The 22,261-nt window shown below is 46.4% G+C and overlaps 1 protein-coding gene across 6 annotated transcripts in view; it reads right to left on the bottom strand.

Moving 5' to 3' along the window:
* WDR4 (WD repeat domain 4) overlaps nucleotides 1–22,261 on the bottom strand; it is a 232,636-nt gene that overhangs the window by 9,163 nt on the left and 201,212 nt on the right. For all 6 annotated transcript variants that reach the window (XM_068271046.1, XM_068271047.1, XM_068271048.1 and 3 more), the window contains exons 8-9: nucleotides 22,155–22,253; nucleotides 21,246–21,310 (exon numbers count right to left, since the gene is read on the bottom strand). In XM_068271046.1, coding sequence (XP_068127147.1) covers nucleotides 21,246–21,310; nucleotides 22,155–22,253 — 164 coding nt within the window. The remainder of the gene's footprint in view (nucleotides 1–21,245; nucleotides 21,311–22,154; nucleotides 22,254–22,261) is intronic.

Raw genomic sequence — 22,261 nt, 5'->3', positions numbered from 1 at the left:
AGTTGAAGAGAAATCGAGAGCCCAATATGGTGTAGTATGTCAAAATTGATTGGATAAATGAAACAGTGAGATGGTAATACTCACAAACACGGGTTACCACCTAGGTAACCACTCATTAGGCAGGAGATTAGACCTGTCCTCACTCAGGATTAAGAAGTCGCTCTCTGTAGATAGGAAGAAAGGGGGTAGATCACCCCTCCACCTGGGGTGGACTCAAATATATTGGTAGGTGAACAGAGGCGCCAGAAGGATAAAAGTACATAAAATTTTAAAAAAATTGCTGGGAGGAAGTGGTGGACTCGCCTCCGTTAAAGCACCTCTGTTCACCTACCAATATATTAGAGTGCCATACAAGTTTCATGCACTAGGGGCTTCTGGAGGCAAATCCACTGTGAGCACAATCAAGGTTTACGATTGGTTGGTGTGCCCATACCTGATACAATCTTGAATGCATGCACAATCGGTAAAATAAAGTCATCGATGTTGTGCTGGAAATCAAGTAATATGCGGCCACCACTCTTCATACTTAAATCTAGTAGAAGAGACCTTGGGACTAGTTTCCTACAAGAGAAGCGGTTAATTGCCACCTTATAAGCAAATCAACAATTTATAAAAATAAGACAATGCTGCTGTGTCTCAGTGTGCAGACAGAGGGCTATATTCACAAACCTTATCGTGAGCAAACGTGACGTATCGCGCCCGCGATACTGCACCAGCGCGGCCGCGATACTGCACCAGCGCGCCCGCGATACTGCACCAGCGCGCCCGCGATACTGCACCAGCGCGCCCGCGATACTGCACCAGCGCGCCCGCGATACTGCACCAGCGCGCCCGCGATACTGCACCAGCGCGCCCGCGATACTGCACCAGCGCGCCCGCGATACTGCACCAGCGCGCCCGCGATACTGCACCAGCGCGCCCGCGATACTGCACCAGCGCGCCCGCGATACTGCACCAGCGCGCCCGCGATACTGCACCAGCGCGGCCGCTACTATGTTAATTAACATAGTTACCATGTCATTTACTTAACTTACATAGTATGTTAATTAACATTGTAGTGGCCATAATGCGTCACTATCACGCAGCATGTGGAAGGAGTGGCCGTCGCTAGGGAGGGCGCGCTACGTTGCCACTAGCACGCGCAGCTTGCCCACGCTAAGACGAAGTGACGCTGGTTTAAATAATGAGAAACACAAGATTTACCGCACGCTGTTGCAGCGCCATAGGGCTGGTGAATGAAGCCCAGAGTTCTAGCATAGACCATAATAATCAGGTAAAAAGAAAACTGGAACTATACAATCGTTTGTTTTAAAACTACACACAAATATACATTAAAACTGGCAGACAGATGTGTGACAGCTGAACAGATTGGTTGGATAGAAGAAGAAAGGGGATGAGAGAATGAGATAGAATGTTTGGAGTCCAGTAGGCAGTAAAGTCTTTTGCTGAAATAATCCAAAGTATTGCGTTTGGCCCGTGTCCTGCTGGCCTGTCTATGATGGAAATTCAACAACAGATGATAAACAATGGACGATGAGGTCTGAGTGTAACAAACGCCTAAAGACCTCATCCTGAAGGGAGTGGCTGACATGAGAGCCGAGGCCTCGTCCTGAAGGGAGGGGCTGACATGAGAGCCGAGGCCTCGCCCTGAAGGGAGGGGCTGACATGAGAGCCGAGGCCTCGCCCTGAAGGGAGGGGCTGACATGAGAGCCGAGGCCTCGCCCTGAAGGGAGGGGCTGACATGAGAGCCGAGGCCTCGCCCTGAAGGGAGGGGCTGACATGAGAGCCGAGGCCTCGCCCTGAAGGGAGGGGCTGACATGAGAGCCGAGGCCTCGCCCTGAAGGGAGGGGCTGACATGAGAGCCGAGGCCTCGCCCTGAAGGGAGGGGCTGACATGAGAGCCGAGGCCTCGCCCTGAAGGGAGGGGCTGACATGAGAGCCGAGGCCTCGCCCTGAAGGGAGGGGCTGACATGAGAGCCGAGGCCTCGTCCTGAAGGGAGGGGCTGACATGAGAGCCGAGGCCTCGTCCCGACGGGAGGGGCTGTCATGAGAGCCGAGGCCTCGTCCCGACGGGAGGGGCTGTCATGAGAGCCGAGGCCTCGTCCCGACGGGAGGGGCTGTCATGAGAGCCGAGGCCTCGTCCCGACGGGAGGGGCTGTCATGAGAGCCAAAGCCTCGTCCCGAAGGGAGGGGCTGACATGAGAGCCGAGGCCTCGTCCCGAAGGGAGGGGCTGACATGAGAGCCGAGGCCTCGTCCCGAAGGGAGGGGCTGACATGAGAGCCGAGGCCTCGTCCCGAAGGGAGGGGCTGACATGAGAGCCGAGGCCTCGTCCCGAAGGGAGGGGCTGACATGAGAGCCGAGGCCTCGTCCCGAAGGGAGGGGCTGACATGAGAGCCGAGGCCTCGTCCCGAAGGGAGGGGCTGACATGAGAGCCGAGGCCTCGTCCCGAAGGGAGGGGCTGACATGAGAGCCGAAGCCTCGTCCCGAAGGGAGGGGCTGACATGAGAGCTGAGGCCTCGTCCTGACGGGAGGAGGGAGGGGCTGACATGAGAGCTGAGGCCTCGTCCTGAAGGGAGGGGCTGACATGAGAGCGGAGGCCTCGTCCTGAAGGGAGGGGCTGACATGAGAGCGGAGGCCTCGTCCTGAAGGAGAAGCTGAAGTCCTCTCAGAAATCTGGCGTCACGTGATTGTAGTGCGCAGACAAGTCTGATCAACAAACGGAATGCACCTTGGCACGCAGCGGCACACTATGAGTCTACACATATGTAACACGAGGGCTATGACAGGTAGTATTACAGAGTTACATTGAACCTGTATTACTGCAGGTCAGGAAGTCCAAGTGGTCTTCAAACGTCTCAGAACCGGCGACAGGCTGAGCCCAGAAACCTGGGCAAAGATGAGCAACATAGGAGCTTTCCTAGCCATGAAATGAAGAAGATAGGGAGAGTATTCATGTTTTTGAGTTACACGAGGTGTCCGATTTCTTGCGGTTAGTTTATGCAGGAGAAGCGGTCATATGTATAGGTTTTACGTTTGAATGTTCTATGCAAAAGTAAAACTGTAAAGTTAGGGTAATGATTTTAATATTACTCTGTGACTTGCTAACTAATGAAAATATTAATTTGAGACTGAAGAGCATTCCTACAACACCTTGCAGAAAAAGAGAAAGCCATCTAGGGCACTATATCAAAGTAATAAACTCCACAATGTCTCCAAATCAAGTCATAAATCTATATTTTAACAAGCCGGTTCACAAGAATAAAAACAATTAAAAAATCTCTGTAAAAAGCTCCCAGAGGCTACCAATGTAATGGATAGATAATCCCACTATTGCATAAATAACTTGGTACGTATACATCAATTAATAAATACCATACAGGTATAAGCAGATGCTGTTTGTGCAGAATGTATAAAGTGCTTGAAGTGCAAAGGGAAAGTGCAGATGCTATAAATCTGGATATTAAACATATAATAAACAACAAATACAAGTAGTGTAAACAACAGTGTCTGCAAAAAAGTGTCAGTGCATAAGAGGTAGACACGTGTGTGCATGCCCACACCCATCAAAACAAAACAATGGGTGTGCGCATACACACAGGACACCAAAACCAAATGGAATATAGTGCTAGTGAACATTGAAAAAACAGAGTCCCTATCTATACAGTGCATTTCGAAAGCATCAAAGTATTACGATCAAACATGGACAGTGCTGTGCCCAGTGAAAAGCATCCGCTTACCAGTAGATTGACCGTGGGAAGCCCGGGGAGACGCCTTGCGCGTTCGCAGCTGCCTGCTGCTTCTGAGGAGGCTACCAGGAACCTAGCCTAATTCCTATTTATGTCCCTCGCTGCGCTACGTATTGAAGTGCGGCCGCACTTCCTGGTCACGGAGGATGTGCGCTCTGATTGGCGCACACTCCCCCTGACCTAAATGACGTATCTGTGAGCTGGTGAATCACTAGACTACTGTAAGCTTGCGCATGCGTGAGGGACACAGCAAAATAAAAACCAATACTCCCTTCATAACTGATTTGGGACATCTTGATGACAGCATAGACAAAATAACAAATGATCAGATATATTAAACATCAATAATAATGACATACGGAACTCCGATCACAAGTAAATACTATATCGCATGAAAAGTAAATCAATGTCGCCATCATGTGGCCAAAAGCGGTACTGCAGCCAGAAATAGGGAAATCCAAAAAATAGTTCATGTCTTCATTCTTCTCATTCTCGTAATTACATAATACATCATGTATTTATCTAAATAGAGATATAAACGAGACTCAATTAATTGCACACATAATGCAGCTTCAAACATGACAGAGAACAGCACATTCTTACAAAATTGCCCATAGTGAGCGGATCTCCTTGTCTTTTGTACTCTCTCTCCACATTTGTGCATATAGATACATGCACATGTATGCTTCTGGTTTCCCCTTGGTTTGACATTATGGGCAATTTTGTAAGAATCTGCTGTTCTCTGTCATGATATGCATCTTTCCATAGTTACTGCACTGCTCAAAGTCCCTTTAAGACCCGTATTAGCAAGGATATGTCCTTGATTCAGCTAGAAGATGATGATAATGTACTACAAGGGGAGGACACTGAAGGGAAATGGCAAGCTTTTAAACTTATTCTCAATCAATATTGTAGTATGTATATCCCATATGGAAACAAAATGTCTAGGAATAAAAAAAGGCCTCTATGGATGAATAGAAAGGTTAGAGATAAAATGAAGAGGAAAAGGAATGCCTATAAGGTCCTAAAACAGGAGGGGACCGAGGCTGCACTAAGCAATTATAAGGAGTGCAATAAAAATTGTAAAAAAGAAATTAGGCTGGCAAAGATCGAAGCTGAAAATCAAATCGCTAGGGATATCAAATCTAACCCAAAAAAGTTTTACAAGTACATCAACTCTAAAAAAAGAAACGTTGACTGTATAGGACTCCTAAAGGATGAGCAGGGGCGCCTCTAGCCATTTTGTCACTCCAGGCAAGAAAACCTGTGGCGCCCCCAGCCCCATGAAAATAATCTTAAAGTACCCCTGACCCAGACCTTGGTCCCGATATTTTTAATATCGTTAACGTTATTGGTGCTGTGTGACTAGCACACAGCACCATCCTCGCCCTCCTGTGCCCCCTGTAGACCCCATTCTGCTCAGTCGTAATCTTCGACTGAGCAGAACTTCAAATATGGACGGGGAGAAATTGGCAGTTCCTCGTCCCCTCTGCCCATCCATAATGCAGCCCCCTCCACCTGCCGCTCTGGTTCCACTTATGAACCACTGCACACAGCGGGCTGCGGAGCTGGACTGTGTGCGGACTTGTGATTATTGAGGTCGGATATCCTTTCAACCTCTATCACCACAAGGCCGCACACAGCACAGCTCCCCTGTGCGCTGTCTGCAGCAGATCATAACGGGAACTAAAGCGGCAGGTGGAAGGGGCTGAGTTGAGCACGGGCACAGGGAGGAAGAACTGCCACTTCCTCCCTGCCCATATGTGATGTCAGAACGGGGGCCGCAGGGAGTGCTGGAGGTGGGAGGATGACGCCGTTTGCTAGTCACACAGCACCAGGGAGGAAAACATATCTAAAATACTGGCGTCAGGGGTACATTAATGCTGCAATGTTTCACCATAAATCATAATGCTGCAATGTTAAATCTTAATGCAGCAATCTTTCACCAAAAAATAATGGTAACGTGCAGTATACGTTACCTGTCTGTGTCCACCAATGGCTCCGTCTCCGCACTGCCTCACATACACACGCCCCTCGTGGTTACCAGCGTATATGTGGGTGCCTGTGTGATGTCACATACACACCCACGTATATGCCGGCAACCACGTAGGGCACATGTATGTGAGGCAGAGCAGAGATGGACACTGCCAGGTAACCTATACTGAAAAGGGCACCTGAGGACACAATTTACATTAGCGGACAGCGTCGGGCGGTCAAATGCGGCGTCACAAGACCAATTCCTGATCATTTTCAGCATGAAATTGATCGGGAATCAGACTGTGGTGTATGGGCAGCTGACAGATCTCTCTCTGATCAGATTCGTTCAGAGAGAAATCTGTCTCTTGGTTGATCTGCCTATCATGGCTAGATGCATCATGGGCACCCAGAGCGAAGTCCTAGATAACTGCTCTAACTTGTGTGCCCTTTTTCATCTCCCCCACCCTTCCCCCCCCCCACTGTTAGCATGTATGCAGCTATTTATTGCTTCCCCTCCCCCCAGCACATGACTGTCAGCGAGGGTTTTTATTAGGAGTAAGGATCTCCTGGCAGCAGCAGAGCTGATAAGAGCAGGGGTCAAGGGATGTGTGTCAGTCTCCAGACAGGCAGCTTTGCACTGTGAGCTGCTCAGAGCTGTGTATACCAGCATCGTTCTGCTGCTCACGTTACAATGCCGATATACACAGCTCTGGGTGCACAGCTGCCTCCTCCTCCTCTCTCCTCTGCAGTGATCAGCATTGCTGCGCTGATCCCAGTCTCCCCCCTACAGCTCACCTCTGCCAGCTGGTCACACACTCAGGGGGACACAGAGGAAGCATGGTGGATGGGTCAGACAGCGGGAAGCCCAGCCTGCCCAGGGACCCGAACTTCTGGCTGGTGGGTGGGCGGAGTTAGAGGCGGCACCGCACGCACGCAGTAAACAAATCGTGCAGCTGCTGCTAGGAGAGGGGCGGGACAGGGGATTAGGAGGAGGTTGAGTGGGTGGGACTCTAGGGATTTCCTGGCTGCAAGTCTATTGGCTGGGCCTGGGCGGGGGGGCGTGGATACAAGCGGCAGAGCACGTGGTGTAAATAAACCACGATCAGAGCAGCCGCAGCTGATTGTAATAGGGCCGATCAGCCTCCCCCCGCAGCAGCGCGCCCCCCTTCCTTCATGCCGCTCCAAGCAGCTTCATGCCGCTCCAAGCAGCTGCCTTTAGTGCCAGTGGCTGTAGGCGCCCCTGAGGATGAGGGTGGGAACTCAATGGTGGATGACCAAGGTAAGGCAGAGTTATTAAATGCTTTCTTTGCTTCTGTCTTCACAAAGGAAACAGCACTGTTGCAAATTACAGAGGCAGAAGAGTCTCAATCTTCTAACTGTAATATTAAACACTTAAAGGGAACCTGTACTGAGTAAAATTATTTAAAATAAACACAGGAGGTAACTTCAAATGAACATTACATAGTTACCTTGCCATCAGTTCCTCTCAGAAGCTCACCATTTTCTTCTGACAATGATCCCTTTCAGTTCTGACAACATTTTGTCAGAACTGAAATATATCAGTTGCTGTCAGTTATAGCTAAGAGTAGAACTGATGTGTCCTGGTTTCCCCATGGCTCAAGTGGGCGATGTTACAGTTTTACTGTGTACTGAACAGAAAGCTGTTATGGAGTAATGGCCATTTTCAAAAGGGAGGACAGAGAATTCCATTGATCACAGTGGATGAACAGGACGCAGGGGAGGAGAAAGATTGATAAGTAGAGTACACGGGAGGCAAGTATGACTTGTGCATGTTTATTTTGACTTTTAATGTTCAGTTCAGGTTTTCTTTAACGCAGGAAGAAGTGAAGGCAAGACTAGATAAAATTAAAAATAGACAAGGCACCTGGCCCGGATGGCATGCATCCTCGTGTCCTAAGGGAATTAAGTTCAGTTATAGCTAAGCCCCTTTATCTTATCTTTTGTGACTCTCTTGCAACTGGCAGAGTCCCAGTGGATTGGCGTACAGCCCACGTTTTCCCATTATTTAAGAAGGGCAAAAAATCAGATCCAGGAAATTATAGACCTGTAAGCTTAACATCAGTTGTATGCAAACTATTTGAGGGGTTACTAAGAGATACTATACATGACTTCATAGTAGAAAATAATCTTATTTCTCAGCATCAACATGGGTTTACTAAAGACAGGTCCTGTTTGACTAACATGCTCAGCTTTTATGAGGTAGTGAATACTAATATGGATATTGGGAATGCTGTAGATGTGATATACTTGGACTTTGCAAAGGCCTTCGACACTGTTCCCCACAAAAGTCTGGTGCAAAAGTTGAGGATGCAAGGACTGGGGAATAGTCTGTGTGCATGGATAGGGAACTGGCTAATGGACAAAAAACAAAGAGTTGTGGTCAATGGATCGTACTCAAAATGGGAGACTGTTAGCAGTGGGGTCCCACAGGGGGTCTGTACTGGGTCCAGTGCTCTTCAATTTATTAATGATCTAGTACAGGGGTCCCCAACCTTTTCCGGCCCGAAGACCACTTTCTGACCAAATTTTTCTCGGGGGGGGGGGGGGTGTTGTCGTGTCGTGCGCAGCGGGTTACGGGGGGAGGGCTGGGGTGTGGCGGCATGGCTAGCATAGTTGCCCTAGTATGGCTTGTATAGTTACCCCAGTATGGCTAGTATAGTGCCCCAGTATAGCTAGCATAGTGCCCCAGTATAGCTAGTATAGTGGCCAGTATGGGTAGGTAGTGCCCCAGTATAGTTAGTATAGTGCCCAGTATAGCTAGTATAGTGCCCCAGTATAGCTAGTATAGTGCCCCAGTATAGCCGTCCCCATCCCCCCGCGGCCGCCGCTGCTGCTGTTACCTCTTTTGGCCGCTTTCTCTCTTATATTCCCCTCTCTCCTGCCGGCGTGTGATTCACAGCAGCGGCAGGAGGACAGTCCCGCGGCCCAACTGCAAACGTCCCGCGGACCACAGGTTGGGGATCCCTGATCTAGTAGATGCAGTAGTGAGCAATGTTGCTATTTTTGCAGATGATACAAAATTGTGCAGAATCATCAACTCTCAGGAAGATAGTGTTATATTGCAACAGGATCTGGATAGGATGGCTATATGGGCACATACATGGCAGATGAAATTCAATGTTGACAAATGTAAAGTCATGCATTTTGGTCGTACCAATGGTCTAGCACCATACAAAATAAATGGGATACAGTTGGGGACATCAAACTTGGAGAAGGACTTAGGAGTACTCATCGACAACAAGTTAAATAATCGTAGTCAATGCCAAGCCGCTGCAGCTAAAGCTAATAACATTTTGGGATGCATTAAAAGGGAAATAAAAACTGGAGATGCTAGCATAATATTGCCCCTGTTTAACTCTCTAGTAAGGCCACATCTGGAATATGGAATTCAGTTCTGGGCACCACATTACAGGAAAGATATTGCAGTTTTAGAGCAGGTGCAGAGACGAGCAACAAAATTGATGCGTGGGATGGAAGGTCTCGCTTACCAAGAAAGGTTAGATAAACTGGGTTTATTTAGTCTAGAGAAAAGACGCCTTAGAGGGGATCTAATTAACATGTATAAATACATCAGAGGGCAATATAATAGCTTGGCAGATGAGCTTTTTGTCCCTAGGCTTTCACAAAGGACTAGAGGACATGATCTGCGCATGGAGGAAAACCATTTTAGCCATTTATTTAGGAAAGGGTTCTTTACAGTAAGAGTGATTAAGATGTGGAATTCATTGCCACAGGAAGTAGTTCTATATCAGCATTTAAAGGGGGCTTAGATGCTTTCCTTGGTTTGAAAGACATCTATGGCTATAATTACTAGGTAAGGCCTTATGATGTTGATCCAGGGATTTTATCTGATTGCCATCTGGAGTCGGGAAGGAATTTTTCCCTTTTGGGGCTAATTGGATCATGCCTTGTAAGGGTTTTTCACCTTCCTCTGGATCAACAGGGATATGTGAGGGTGCAGGCTGGTGCTGTGCCTTCCTCTGGATCAACAGGGATATGTGAGGGAGCAGGCTGGTGTTGTACTCTCTGGTTGAACTCGATGGACGGATGTCTTTTTTTCAACCCAAATAACTATGTAACTATGATGTTTAGTTATGTTTGTCCTACCAGACATCCTGGATTTACAGTGTTTAAATAAGCATTACATTGCTGTAGACTTTTACAGGTGTGCTTTGCTGGCTAAAATGGCCGACTATTTCTGGAAAAGGACAGACACATTCCAAACTGATTAGTAGAGGGACACATCATCAGAAGTGCGTCATAAAAAGTAAGAAATAGAAGATGGTTTAATATTTGATAGATTAGATTGTTTAATATTTAAAAGTTGTAATGTTTTAGGCAATTGAGTCAATCAGCAGACAAGATGGCTGGAGACATCCATTTTTAATTAACTGCGTCAAACAGACCCGATAAGCAAATGTCAGTATGTGTAAACATCCCAAACTATGTTAATTCCCACAGATAAATGAAATAAGGAATTTATGAGCAGAATTAAAGGAAAGCTATTCAAAACACGATAAAGAATTGACGCACACAAAAAAAAAAATCATCCAATCAGGAAAAGAGATTGAGGGAAATTCCAGATTAGGCAGCCATACTGACTAGATTACTATAAAAGTAGGAGCTGAAAGCTCATAGTTTGCAGAAGCCCAGCAATCTCCTGAGAAGACACATGAGGCAGAAGCTACCTTTCCACAAGTGGTTCTAGATGCTGAAGAGATGACAGAGAAGGGGTAATATGCTTAATATTCTGCTGATTTACTTTATTAATTTTCAGCATTATGTTCTGATATGTTAGTAAGACGTTCTATTAGAAGCTATTTTTATGCTAGATCTTTAGGAAGATTACTACACATTTTACACAGCTATTATATACACAGCTATTATATACACAGCTACTAGATACACAGCTACTAGATACACAGCTACTAGATACACAGCTACTAGATACACAGCTATTATATACACAGCTACTAGATACACAGCTACTAGATACACAGCTATTATATACACAGCTACTAGATACACAGCTACTAGATACACAGCTACTAGATACACAGCTACTAGATACACAGCTACTAGATACACAGCTACTAGATACACAGCTATTATATACACAGCTACTAGATACACAGCTACTAGATACACAGCTACTAGATACACAGCTACTAGATACACAGCTACTAGATACACAGCTACTAGATACACAGCTACTAGATACACAGCTACTAGATACACAGCTACTAGATACACAGCTACTAGATACACAGCTACTAGATACACAGCTACTAGATACACAGCTACTAGATACACAGCTACTAGATACACAGCTACTAGATACACAGCTACTAGATACACAGCTACTAGATACACAGCTACTAGATACACAGCTACTAGATACACAGCTACTAGATACACAGCTACTAGATACACAGCTACTAGATACACAGCTACTAGATACACAGCTACTAGATACACAGCTACTAGATACACAGCTACTAGATACACAGCTACTAGATACACAGCTACTAGATACACAGCTATTATATACACAGCTATTATATACACAGCTACTAGATACACAGCTACTAGATACACAGCTACTAGATACACAGCTACTAGATACACAGCTACTAGATACACAGCTACTAGATACACAGCTACTAGATACACAGCTACTAGATACACAGCTACTAGATACACAGCTATTATATACACAGCTACTAGATACACAGCTACTAGATACACAGCTACTAGATACACAGCTACTAGATACACAGCTACTAGATACACAGCTACTAGATACACAGCTACTAGATACACAGCTACTAGATACACAGCTACTAGATACACAGCTACTAGATACACAGCTACTAGATACACAGCTACTAGATACACAGCTATTATATACACAGCTATTAGATACACAGCTACTAGATACACAGCTACTAGATACACAGCTACTAGATACACAGCTACTAGATACACAGCTACTAGATACACAGCTATTATATACACAGCTACTAGATACACAGCTATTATATACACAGCTACTAGATACACAGCTACTAGATACACAGCTACTAGATACACAGCTACTAGATACACAGCTACTAGATACACAGCTACTAGATACACAGCTACTAGATACACAGCTACTAGATACACAGCTACTAGATACACAGCTACTAGATACACAGCTACTAGATACACAGCTACTAGATACACAGCTACTAGATACACAGCTACTAGATACACAGCTACTAGATACACAGCTACTAGATACACAGCTACTATATACACAGCTACTAGATACACAGCTATTATATACACAGCTATTATATACACAGCTACTAGATACACAGCTACTAGATACACAGCTACTAGATACACAGCTACTAGATACACAGCTACTAGATACACAGCTACTAGATACACAGCTACTAGATACACAGCTACTAGATACACAGCTACTAGATACACAGCTATTATATACACAGCTACTAGATACACAGCTACTAGATACACAGCTACTAGATACACAGCTACTAGATACACAGCTACTAGATACACAGCTACTAGATACACAGCTACTAGATACACAGCTACTAGATACACAGCTACTAGATACACAGCTACTAGATACACAGCTACTAGATACACAGCTACTAGATACACAGCTACTAGATACACAGCTATTATATACACAGCTATTAGATACACAGCTACTAGATACACAGCTACTAGATACACAGCTACTAGATACACAGCTACTAGATACACAGCTACTAGATACACAGCTATTATATACACAGCTACTAGATACACAGCTATTATATACACAGCTACTAGATACACAGCTACTAGATACACAGCTACTAGATACACAGCTATTATATACACAGCTACTAGATACACAGCTATTATATACACAGCTATTATATACACAGCTACTAGATACACAGCTATTATATACACAGCTACTAGATACACAGCTATTGATACAGATGAGACTGCTTTTGATCTTATTCTACATAACACAACCGTTATATTACTTTTTGAATGTACTTAGAAGATTGCTGATCGTTTGGCTATAAAGCCTTGATGAGATGGAATACTGTTAGAAGGAAACACTACTTGGAACTGTTCATATTTTGTATATATGCTGTATGATAAGCAAATACATTATTTTTATATGAAATCAAATACTGAGTGCTCTGATTCTGCTGTATTTTATCAGTATAAACTGTGTATTTCTATGTGTGCCTTCATGGAAAAGCTTGTCCGGACATTTATGTTGCTATGAGAGATTTGTAGTGAATCTATTTGATCAGCCTGGGCCTTAAAGAGGAACTCCAGTGAAAATAATGTAATAAAAAGTGCTTCATATTTACAATAATTATGTATAAATGATTTAGTCGGTGTTTGCCCATTGTAAAATCTTTCCTCTCCCTGATTTACATTCTGACGTTTATTACATGGTGACATTTTTACTGCTGGCAGGTGATGTAGCTGCTGCATGCTTTTTTTGGCAGTTGGAAACCGCTGTAAACAGCTGTTATTTCCCACAATGCAACAAGCCTCACAGACAGGAAACTGCCAGGAGTACCACAGTCCTCAGAGTTTCTTGTGGGAGGGGTTTCACCACAATATCAGTCATACCGCGCCCCCTGATGGTCTGTTTGTGAAAAGGAATAGATTTCTCATGTAAAAGGGGGTATCAGCTACTGATTGGGATAAAGTTCAATTCTTGGTCGGAGTTTCTCTTTAAGAAAAGCCTGTGCTTCAAAAATGACTTTACAGCCACACAACATCTACAGCAGAAGAAAGAGAAATTCCGCACAATGCTCGTAGCAAAAAAGTAATCCAATTTTATTAGGTCAGGTAAAAATCACACATCCAGGTAATTGACATGTATCGCACCTGCTGGTCCTTAATCATCTACATATGAGTAAATAACAAACAGCAAAGACAACGGCTGAGTCCTCAGGCACTGACCCCAGTCCCCGAGAATGGCCATTAAGGAGATGGCTACACAAGCTGAGAGAAGGCTGGTTTATCCAGTTTGTCAACACAATGGTTGCTGGGCAAGTACACATGTAAGTGATACCTGAACAGCGTACCATGGAGGAGGGGTCTCTGTACCCGGTATCCCCCTCGGTCTCTGTACCCGGTATCCCCCTCGGTCTCTGTACCCGGTATCCCCCTCGGTCTCTGTACCCGGTATCCCCCTCGGTCTCTGTACCCGGTATCCCCCTCGGTCTCTGTACCCGGTATCCCCCTCGGTCTCTGTACCCGGTATCCCCCTCGGTCTCTGTACCCGGTATCCCCCTCGGTCTCTGTACCCGGTATCCCCCTCGGTCTCTGTACCCGGTATCCCCCTCGGTCTCTGTACCCGGTATCCCCCTCGGTCTCTGTACCCGGTATCCCCCTCGGTCTCTGTACCCGGTATCCCTCTCGGTCTCTGTACCCGGTATCCCCCTCGGTCTCTGTACCCGGTATCCCCCTCGGTCTCTGTACCCGGTATCCCTCTCGGTCTCTGTACCCGGTATCCCCCTCGGTCTCTGTACCTGGTATCCCTCTCGGTCTCTGTACCTGGTATCCCTCTCGGTCTCTGTACCTGGTATCCCCCTCGGTCTCTGTACCTGGTATCCCCCTCGGTCTCTGTACCTGGTATCCCCCTCGGTCTCTGTACCTGGTACGCAGATAAAAGACTTGTTATGGGATCTCTCTCATGCTCTCCTGCCACGCTGATAGACTTGAGGTGATAATGGATTCAGGGCACAGCTAGCGAATGCGGTGTGTATGGATTGTGAGGTTAGACTAATAATTCTCATAGTACTGTACACTGAGCCCGCAATTATGTAATCATATATTTTATATCCTGTAACTTGTACATATGTACAAGCTTTGAAAGGACCTCAAGTGTCTGGTCAATATAGAAATAAGTAACATAAGCTAGAGTACATTCTACAGATTCATTTCAAGGTATACTGTAAGTCATTTAATACCTGTCCACTATTACCCCTTTCATGTCCTCTCGCTTCTTAAAACTTCATATGAATAAAACTGAACAAATGGGTCTTTCCACCATCCTGTCCACCCCTTTGCCTGATATTACAATAAATGATAACAACACGTCTATAACATCAGTTCCCAAAGCACGGTGCTTGGGGGTAATATTTGATTCTTCTCTCTCATTTACTCCTCACATTAACTCCCTAACCAGCTCCTGCCATCTCCAACTGAAAAACATAGCAGCACGTATCCGACCTTTTCTCTCCCATGACACAACCATAATGTTAGTACATGCTCTTATTATATCTCGATTGGACTATTGCAATATATTGCTTGGTGGACTTCCAACTAACCGACTAACACCGCTCAATTCTGTACTGAACTCTGCTGCTCGACTCATTCATCTCTCCTCTCGCTCTTCCTCTGCTGCTCCTCTCTGTCAAGCTCTTCACTGGCTACCAATTAATGAGAGGATTCAGTTCAAACTCTTACCCCTAACCTACAAAGCTCTCCACAATCTCTCTCCCCTGTACATCTCCTCACTAGTCTCCAGATACCAACCCAACCGCAATCTCAGATCTGCACACGAGCTTCTTCTATCCTCTTCTACAATTACCTCCTCACATTCACGTGTACAAGACTTCTCACGTGCCTCACCCCTCCTCTGGAATGCCCTTCCACAGCACATCCGCCACTCTCCCATCTTTGAAATCTTTAAACGCTCTTTAAACTGCCTGCGCAACTCACGAGAAAACGTGTGTGTGTGTGTGTGTGTGTGTGTGTGTGTGTGTGTGTGTGTGTGTGTGTCCTTAATGACTTCTGTAAAGATGGGTCGGTTAGCATTTTGTAGTGCTTAGAAAACTCATGAAATAATAATAAATATGGATATTAGGTTTGGACTGGCATACTAGCAGAACAGCTGTCCCTTGTACAAGCAGCTGTGTGAAGAACATAGGTAAGGATCTTTGAAGTTCTGGGCAGAGATTCTTAGGTGAGAGGTTAGGCTTGGCTACCCAGATTTACTCCTAAGTATGGTGCGACAGTCTCATGGTGGTATGTATGCCCAGGTACTGGAGGATGGAGACTCCTCTGATGGCTTCCCAGTCACCAGGCTGTGTGCTGGCCCCACATTGTCCAGCATAATGCTCTCGGCTATGCTGTCAGATGCTTTCTGCGACAATGACAACACCAGCATCAAGATCGGACACAGGACTGATGGCAAGCTTTTCAACCTTTGTAGGCTATCTGCCAAAACCAAGGATAAAGAGGACTCTCGGCACTACTTCCTGTTCACAAATGACTGCGCACCCAATGCAGCCACAAGAGGCTCAGATGCAGCAGAGTATAAATTGCTTCTCCTCTGCCTGCAGAAAGATTAGCCTCACAGTCACTACATCTTGTATCAACCAGCATCAGAGAAGATGTCCTCAAAACCAACTGTCACCACTTATGGGGAAATCCTGAAGTCCATTAAAGAGGAACTGTAACATGAAAAGATCCCCTGGGGGGTACTCGCCTCGGGTGGGGGAAGCCTCCGGATCCTAATGAGGCTTCCCACGCCGTCCTCCATCCGTCAGGGGTCTCGCTGCAGCCCTCCGTGGAGTCCGGGCAGTGGTGACGTCAATATTTACCTTCCTGGCTCCTGCGCAGGCGCTCTGACGGCTGTCGGCTTCGAACTACACGGAAATACCCGATCGCCGTCGGGTCTGCTCTACTGCGCAGGCGCAAGTTTCCGGCGCCTGCGCAGTAGAGCGGACCCGAATGAGATCGGGTATTTCCGTGTAGCTCGGAGAGGAAAGCAGCCACAGCGCCCCCGCTGGAGCCAGGAAGGTAAATATTGAACTGACAGTCGACACAGTCGCCGGCTGTTCGGAGGGCTGCGGAGAGACCCCCGTGGGACAGAGGACGGCGTGGGAAGCCTCATTAGGATCCGGAGGCTTCCCCCACCCGAGGGGAATACCCCCCAGGGGATCTTTTTAATGTTACAGAGTCTCTTTAACAAGTCTACAGTGTCTAGATCTGTAAATACGGACATCGAGGTGGACACCTGCAATGCCAATGCAAGTTCCACATTCGGACTCCTGCTGGAGAGGAGATGTATTATTATTATTATGATTTATAAAGCGCCAACATATTCCGTGGCGCTGTACAATGTAAGAAAACAAACGAGGGATACATAATGATACAGACAATGATATACATGAAATATAAACACTGATACAAGATACAGCACTGCTGATTACACTGACAGATGTAACATGATGACTGAAATGTATAAATGTCTAACAGAGTGCAAGCAATTACATTAATAACATTCCATGACACAAAAGGGTGAGAGCCCTGCCCTTGCAAGCTTACAATCTAAAGGAATGGGGTGGAAACAAGAGGTGGGGATGTATACAGTATATGTACAGGCAGTGCGTGATTAGGTTATTTAGTGGGTGCATGGCCTAAGCTAGAGAATATGCTTGTCGGAAAAGGTGGGAGTTGAGGGAGCATTTAAAGATTTCAAAGGTGGGAGAGTGGCGGATGTGCTGTGGAAGGGCATTCCAGAGGAGGGGTGAGGCACGTGAGAAGTCTTGTATACGTGAATGTGAGGAGGTAATTGTAGAATATTCAAAAGTCCATAAGGTAACACAAAGTATTTTACTTAAATGGTGTCTTATTTTACAAGTGATTTATTTTGGTAACTATAGGCTAGGGGTGTAAGGGGTTAAAAATGTATAAAAATGTATGCATTACTATTTATAATTGCGGATGGGTGTGCATTTTTACTTTTTGGCCAAAAGATGGTGCTACACTGAATTGCTGAATACTGTAAACAGTACATGGAAGTATTTAGCGTAACGGTGTTTACTTTGGTTATGTTAATGAAAGCCGCTGTCTGCAATTCATTCATCACGGGCACTGTGATCGGGTTTGGGAACAAGCTGTTCCCATTCACAGAATCAGCGCGATTTTGACGGAGACAAACGGCAGTGGTGCAGTGGTGGGGGACGAGGTAAACAAACGAGTACGTATATCTACGCCTCTGGTGCTGAAGTGAAGTCCACAAGGTGTAAATATGCGTGCTAGCATTCGGGAAACTGTTAAAGTATATTTGTGTGTATAGTTTTTATAAAAAAAACTAACAATTTAACGGTTCCAGTTTTGCCAGTTACCCGATCATTCTGATACATGCTAGAACTCTCTGTCCTCAGAAGAGACACACTACTATATTGTCTGATCTCTGATCCATGCTGGACCTCTCTGTCCTCAGAAGAAACACACTACCGCATTGTCTGATCTCTGATCCATGCTAGAGCTCTCTGTCCTCAGGAGAGACACACTACCGCTTTGTCTCATCTCTGATCCATGCTAGAGCTCTCTGTCCTCAGAAGAGACACACTACCTCAGAAGAGACACACTACCGCATTGTCTGATCTCCGATCCATGCTAGAACTCTCTGTCCTCAGAAGAAACACACTACCGCTTTGTCTCATCTCTGATCCATGCTAGAGCTCTCTGTCCTCAGAAGAGACACACTACCGCATTGTCTGATCTCTGATCCATGCTAGACCTCTCTGTCCTCAGAAGAAACACACTACCGCATTGTCTCATCTCTGATCCATGCTACAACTCTGTCCTCAGAAGAGACACACTACTGCATTGTCTGATCCATGCTAGACCTCTCTGTCCTCAGAAAAGACACACTACCGGCATTGTCTGATCTCTGATCCATGCTAGACCTCTCTGTCCTCAGAAAAGACACACTACCGGCATTGTCTGATCTCTGATCCATGCTAGAGCTCTCCGTCCTCAGAAGAGACATACTACCGCATTGTCAGATCTCTGATCCATGCTAGAGCTCTCTGTCCTCAGAAGAGACACTACCGCATTGTCTGATCTCTGATCCATGCTAGAAATCTCTGTCCTCAGAAGAGACACACTACTGCATTGTCTGATCTCTGATCCATGCTAGAACGCTCTGTCCTCAGAAGAGACACTCCCGCATTGTCTGATCTCTGATCCATGCTAGAGCTCTCTGTCCTCAGAAGAGACACACTACTGCATTGTCTGATCTCTGATCCATGCTAGAACGCTCTGTCCTCAGAAGAGACACTCCCGCATTGTCTGATCTCTGATCCATGCTAGAGCTCTCTGTCCTCAGAAGAGACACACTACTGCAATGTCTGATCTCTGATCCATGCTAGAGCTCTCTGTCCTCAGAAGAGACACACTACCGCATTGTCTGATCTCTGATCCATGCTAGATCTCACTGTCCTCAGAAGAGACATACTACCGCATTGTCTGATCTCTGATCCATGCTAGACCTCTCTGTCCTCAGAAGAGACACACTACTGCATTGTCTGATCTCTGATCCATGCTAGAGCTCTCTGTCCTCAGAAGAGACACACTACTGCATTGTCTGATCTCTGATCCATGCTAGACCTCTCTGTCCTCAGAAGAGACACACTACCGCATTGTCTGATCTCTGATCCATGCTAGAGCTCTCTGTCCTCAGAAGAGACACACTACCGCATTGTCTGATCTCTGATCCATGCTACAACTCGGTCCTCAGAAGAGACACACTACTGCATTGTCTGATCCATGCTAGACCTCTCTGTCCTCAGAAGAGACACACTACCGGCATTGTCTGATCTCTGATCCATGCTAGACCTCTCTGTCCTCAGAAGAGACACTACCGCATTGTCTGATCTCTGATCCATGCTAGAAATCTCTGTCCTCAGAAGAGACACACTACTGCATTGTCTGATCTCTGATCCATGCTAGAGCTCTCAGTACTCAGAGGAGACACACTACCGCATTGTCTGATCTCTGATCCATGCTAGAACGCTCTGTCCTCAGAAGAGACACACTCCCGCATTGTCTGATCTCTGATCCATGCTAGAGCTCTCTGTCCTCAGAAGAGACACTCTACTGCATTGTCTGATCTCTGATCCATGCTAGAGCTCTCTGTCCTCAGAAGAGACACACTACCGCATTGTCTGATCTCTGATCCATGCTAGAGCTCTCAGTACTCAGAGGAGACACACTACCGCATTGTCTGATCTCTGATCCATGCTAGAGCTCTCTGTCCTCAGAAGAGACACACTACCGCATTGTCTGATCTCTGATCCATGCTAGAGCTCTCTGTCCTCAGAAGAGACACACTACTGCATTGTCCGATCTCTGATCCATGCTAGACCTCTCTGTCCTCAGAAGAGACACACTACTGCATTGTCTGATCTCTGATCCATGCTAGAGCTCTCTGTCCTCAGAAGAGACACACTACTGCATTGTCCGATCTCTGATCCATGCTAGACCTCTCTGTCCTCAGAAGAGACACACTACCGCATTGTCTGATCTCTGATCCATGCTAGAGCTCTCTGTCCTCAGAAGAGACACACTACCGCATTGTCTGATCTCTGATCCATGCTAGAACGCTCTGTCCTCAGAAGAGACACACTCCCGCATTGTCTGATCTCTGATCCATGCTAGACCTCTCTGTCCTCAGAAGAAACACACTACCGCATTGTCTGATCCATGCTAGACCTCTCTGTCCTCAGAAAAGACACACTACCGGCATTGTCTGATCCCTGATCCATGCTAGAGCTCTCTGTCCTCAGAAGAGACACACTACCGCATTGTCTGATCTCTGATCCATGCTAGACCTCTCTGTCCTCAGAAGAGACACTACCGCATTGTCTGATCTCTGATCCATGCTAGAAATCTCTGTCCTCAGAAGAGACACACTACTGCATTGTCTGATCTCTGATCCATGCTAGAAATCTCTGTCCTCAGAAGAGACACACTACCACATTGTCTGATCTCTGATCCATGCTAGAGCTCTCTGTCCTCAGAAGAGACACACTACCACATTGTCTGATCTCTGATCCATGCTAGAGCTCTCTGTCCTCAGAAGAGACACACTACCACATTGTCTGATCTCTGATCCATGCTAGAGCTCTCTGTCCTCAGAAGACACACTACCGCATTGTCTGATCTCTGATCCATGCTAGACCTCTCTGTCCTCAGAAGACACACTACCGCATTGTCTGATCTCTGATCCATGCTAGACCTCTCTGTCCTCAGGAGACACACTACCGTACTGTCTGATCTCTGATCCATGCTAGACCTCTCTGTCCTCAGTTTCACTCTGGAGAGTGGTGGCAGCAAAATACCAGATTTCCTGCTCAAAATACCTTTTTTAACCGATTGTACATAAAATCGACATTGTATAATGTTTGGGCACACCATCCAATCTTAAACGTTTACTTTGCTCACAGAACAATTGCCTTCAGAAGCCCCTAGTGGATGAGACCTGTATGGCAACTGTGGCACAGTACAACGCGATTATCGGGCGACGGTCACACCGAGTCCCTTCATACTACCAGTCCACACCTTCCCTTCTGCCACCACACAGGATTCCCCCTCTACAGTCTGCACAGTGCGGGGGTCCACACAGGACTCCCCCTCCCCCCTCTACGGTCTATACCTCACCTGTCACACAACACAGCCACGTGTTCCACGTCCGGGGAGCTGGTCAGCTTGGAAACCGCAAACATCTAGGAGAGGAAAACATCATTACTAATGCTCAGGAATATCTCATCCTTCTGTGGAGAGAGCAAGAGGAGAACCAGTACCATAAAGTGTTCAGTCACCCTCTGTCTCCGCCCACAGACACACTGTCTCCACCCACAGGCCCTGGAGACCAACTGTCTCCACCCACAGAAAGTCTCTGCCCTCAGACCCACTGCCTCCACCCACAGGCCCTGGAAACCAAGTCTCCACCCACAGACACACCGTCTCTGCAATCAGACCCACTGCCTCCACCCACAGACCCACTGTCTCCGCCCACAGGCACACGCCCTCTACCCACAGGCCCCGGAGACCAACTGTCTCCACCCACAAACCCCACTGTCTCCACCCACAGGCCCACTGTCAAGCAGCTCCTCCTCTCCGACAGACCGTACGGAATCTCCGGGCAGCTGCTCCTCCTCTGTAAGTAAGGAATCCCCAGGCAGCTCCTCCTCCTCTGTAAGTAAGGAATCCCTGGGCAACTGCTCCTCCTCTGACAGTAAGGCATCCCCAGGCAGCTGCTCCTCTCTGACAGTAAGCAATCTTGAGCCAGTGGCCCCAATTCCGTTCCCTTTTTCTCCTAGGTGATATTTTTACGATAGCATACCTTTTAAGCAACCAGCAAACAAGTATTTACCATAATTCTGACAGTAATTTTTCACCTAATTTTTGGTACGTTTCCAAGTGCTGAAATGTAATTTTAAAGTGGAGATAAAAATGATGTCATAGGAGAAAGTGAATGGAGTACGAGGCAGAACAACGCTACAGGGACCTTATTACTGGCCGTAGTTATAAACACCCCGGGACAGGGACGCCTTCACATGAAATCACCTTCACTTCTCTATCATGTCCCAGCCTAGGCACATCACTCAGGGTCCAGCAGTGAATTTCTTCCCCGGAATCATATCTCCACAAACGCAGAGTTCCATCCTACAAAG

The sequence above is a fragment of the Hyperolius riggenbachi genome, chromosome 2 (assembly GCF_040937935.1).
Source record: "Hyperolius riggenbachi isolate aHypRig1 chromosome 2, aHypRig1.pri, whole genome shotgun sequence".
Classification (NCBI taxonomy): Eukaryota; Metazoa; Chordata; class Amphibia; order Anura; family Hyperoliidae; genus Hyperolius; species Hyperolius riggenbachi.
This window is presented reverse-complemented; position numbering and strand designations above follow the sequence as displayed.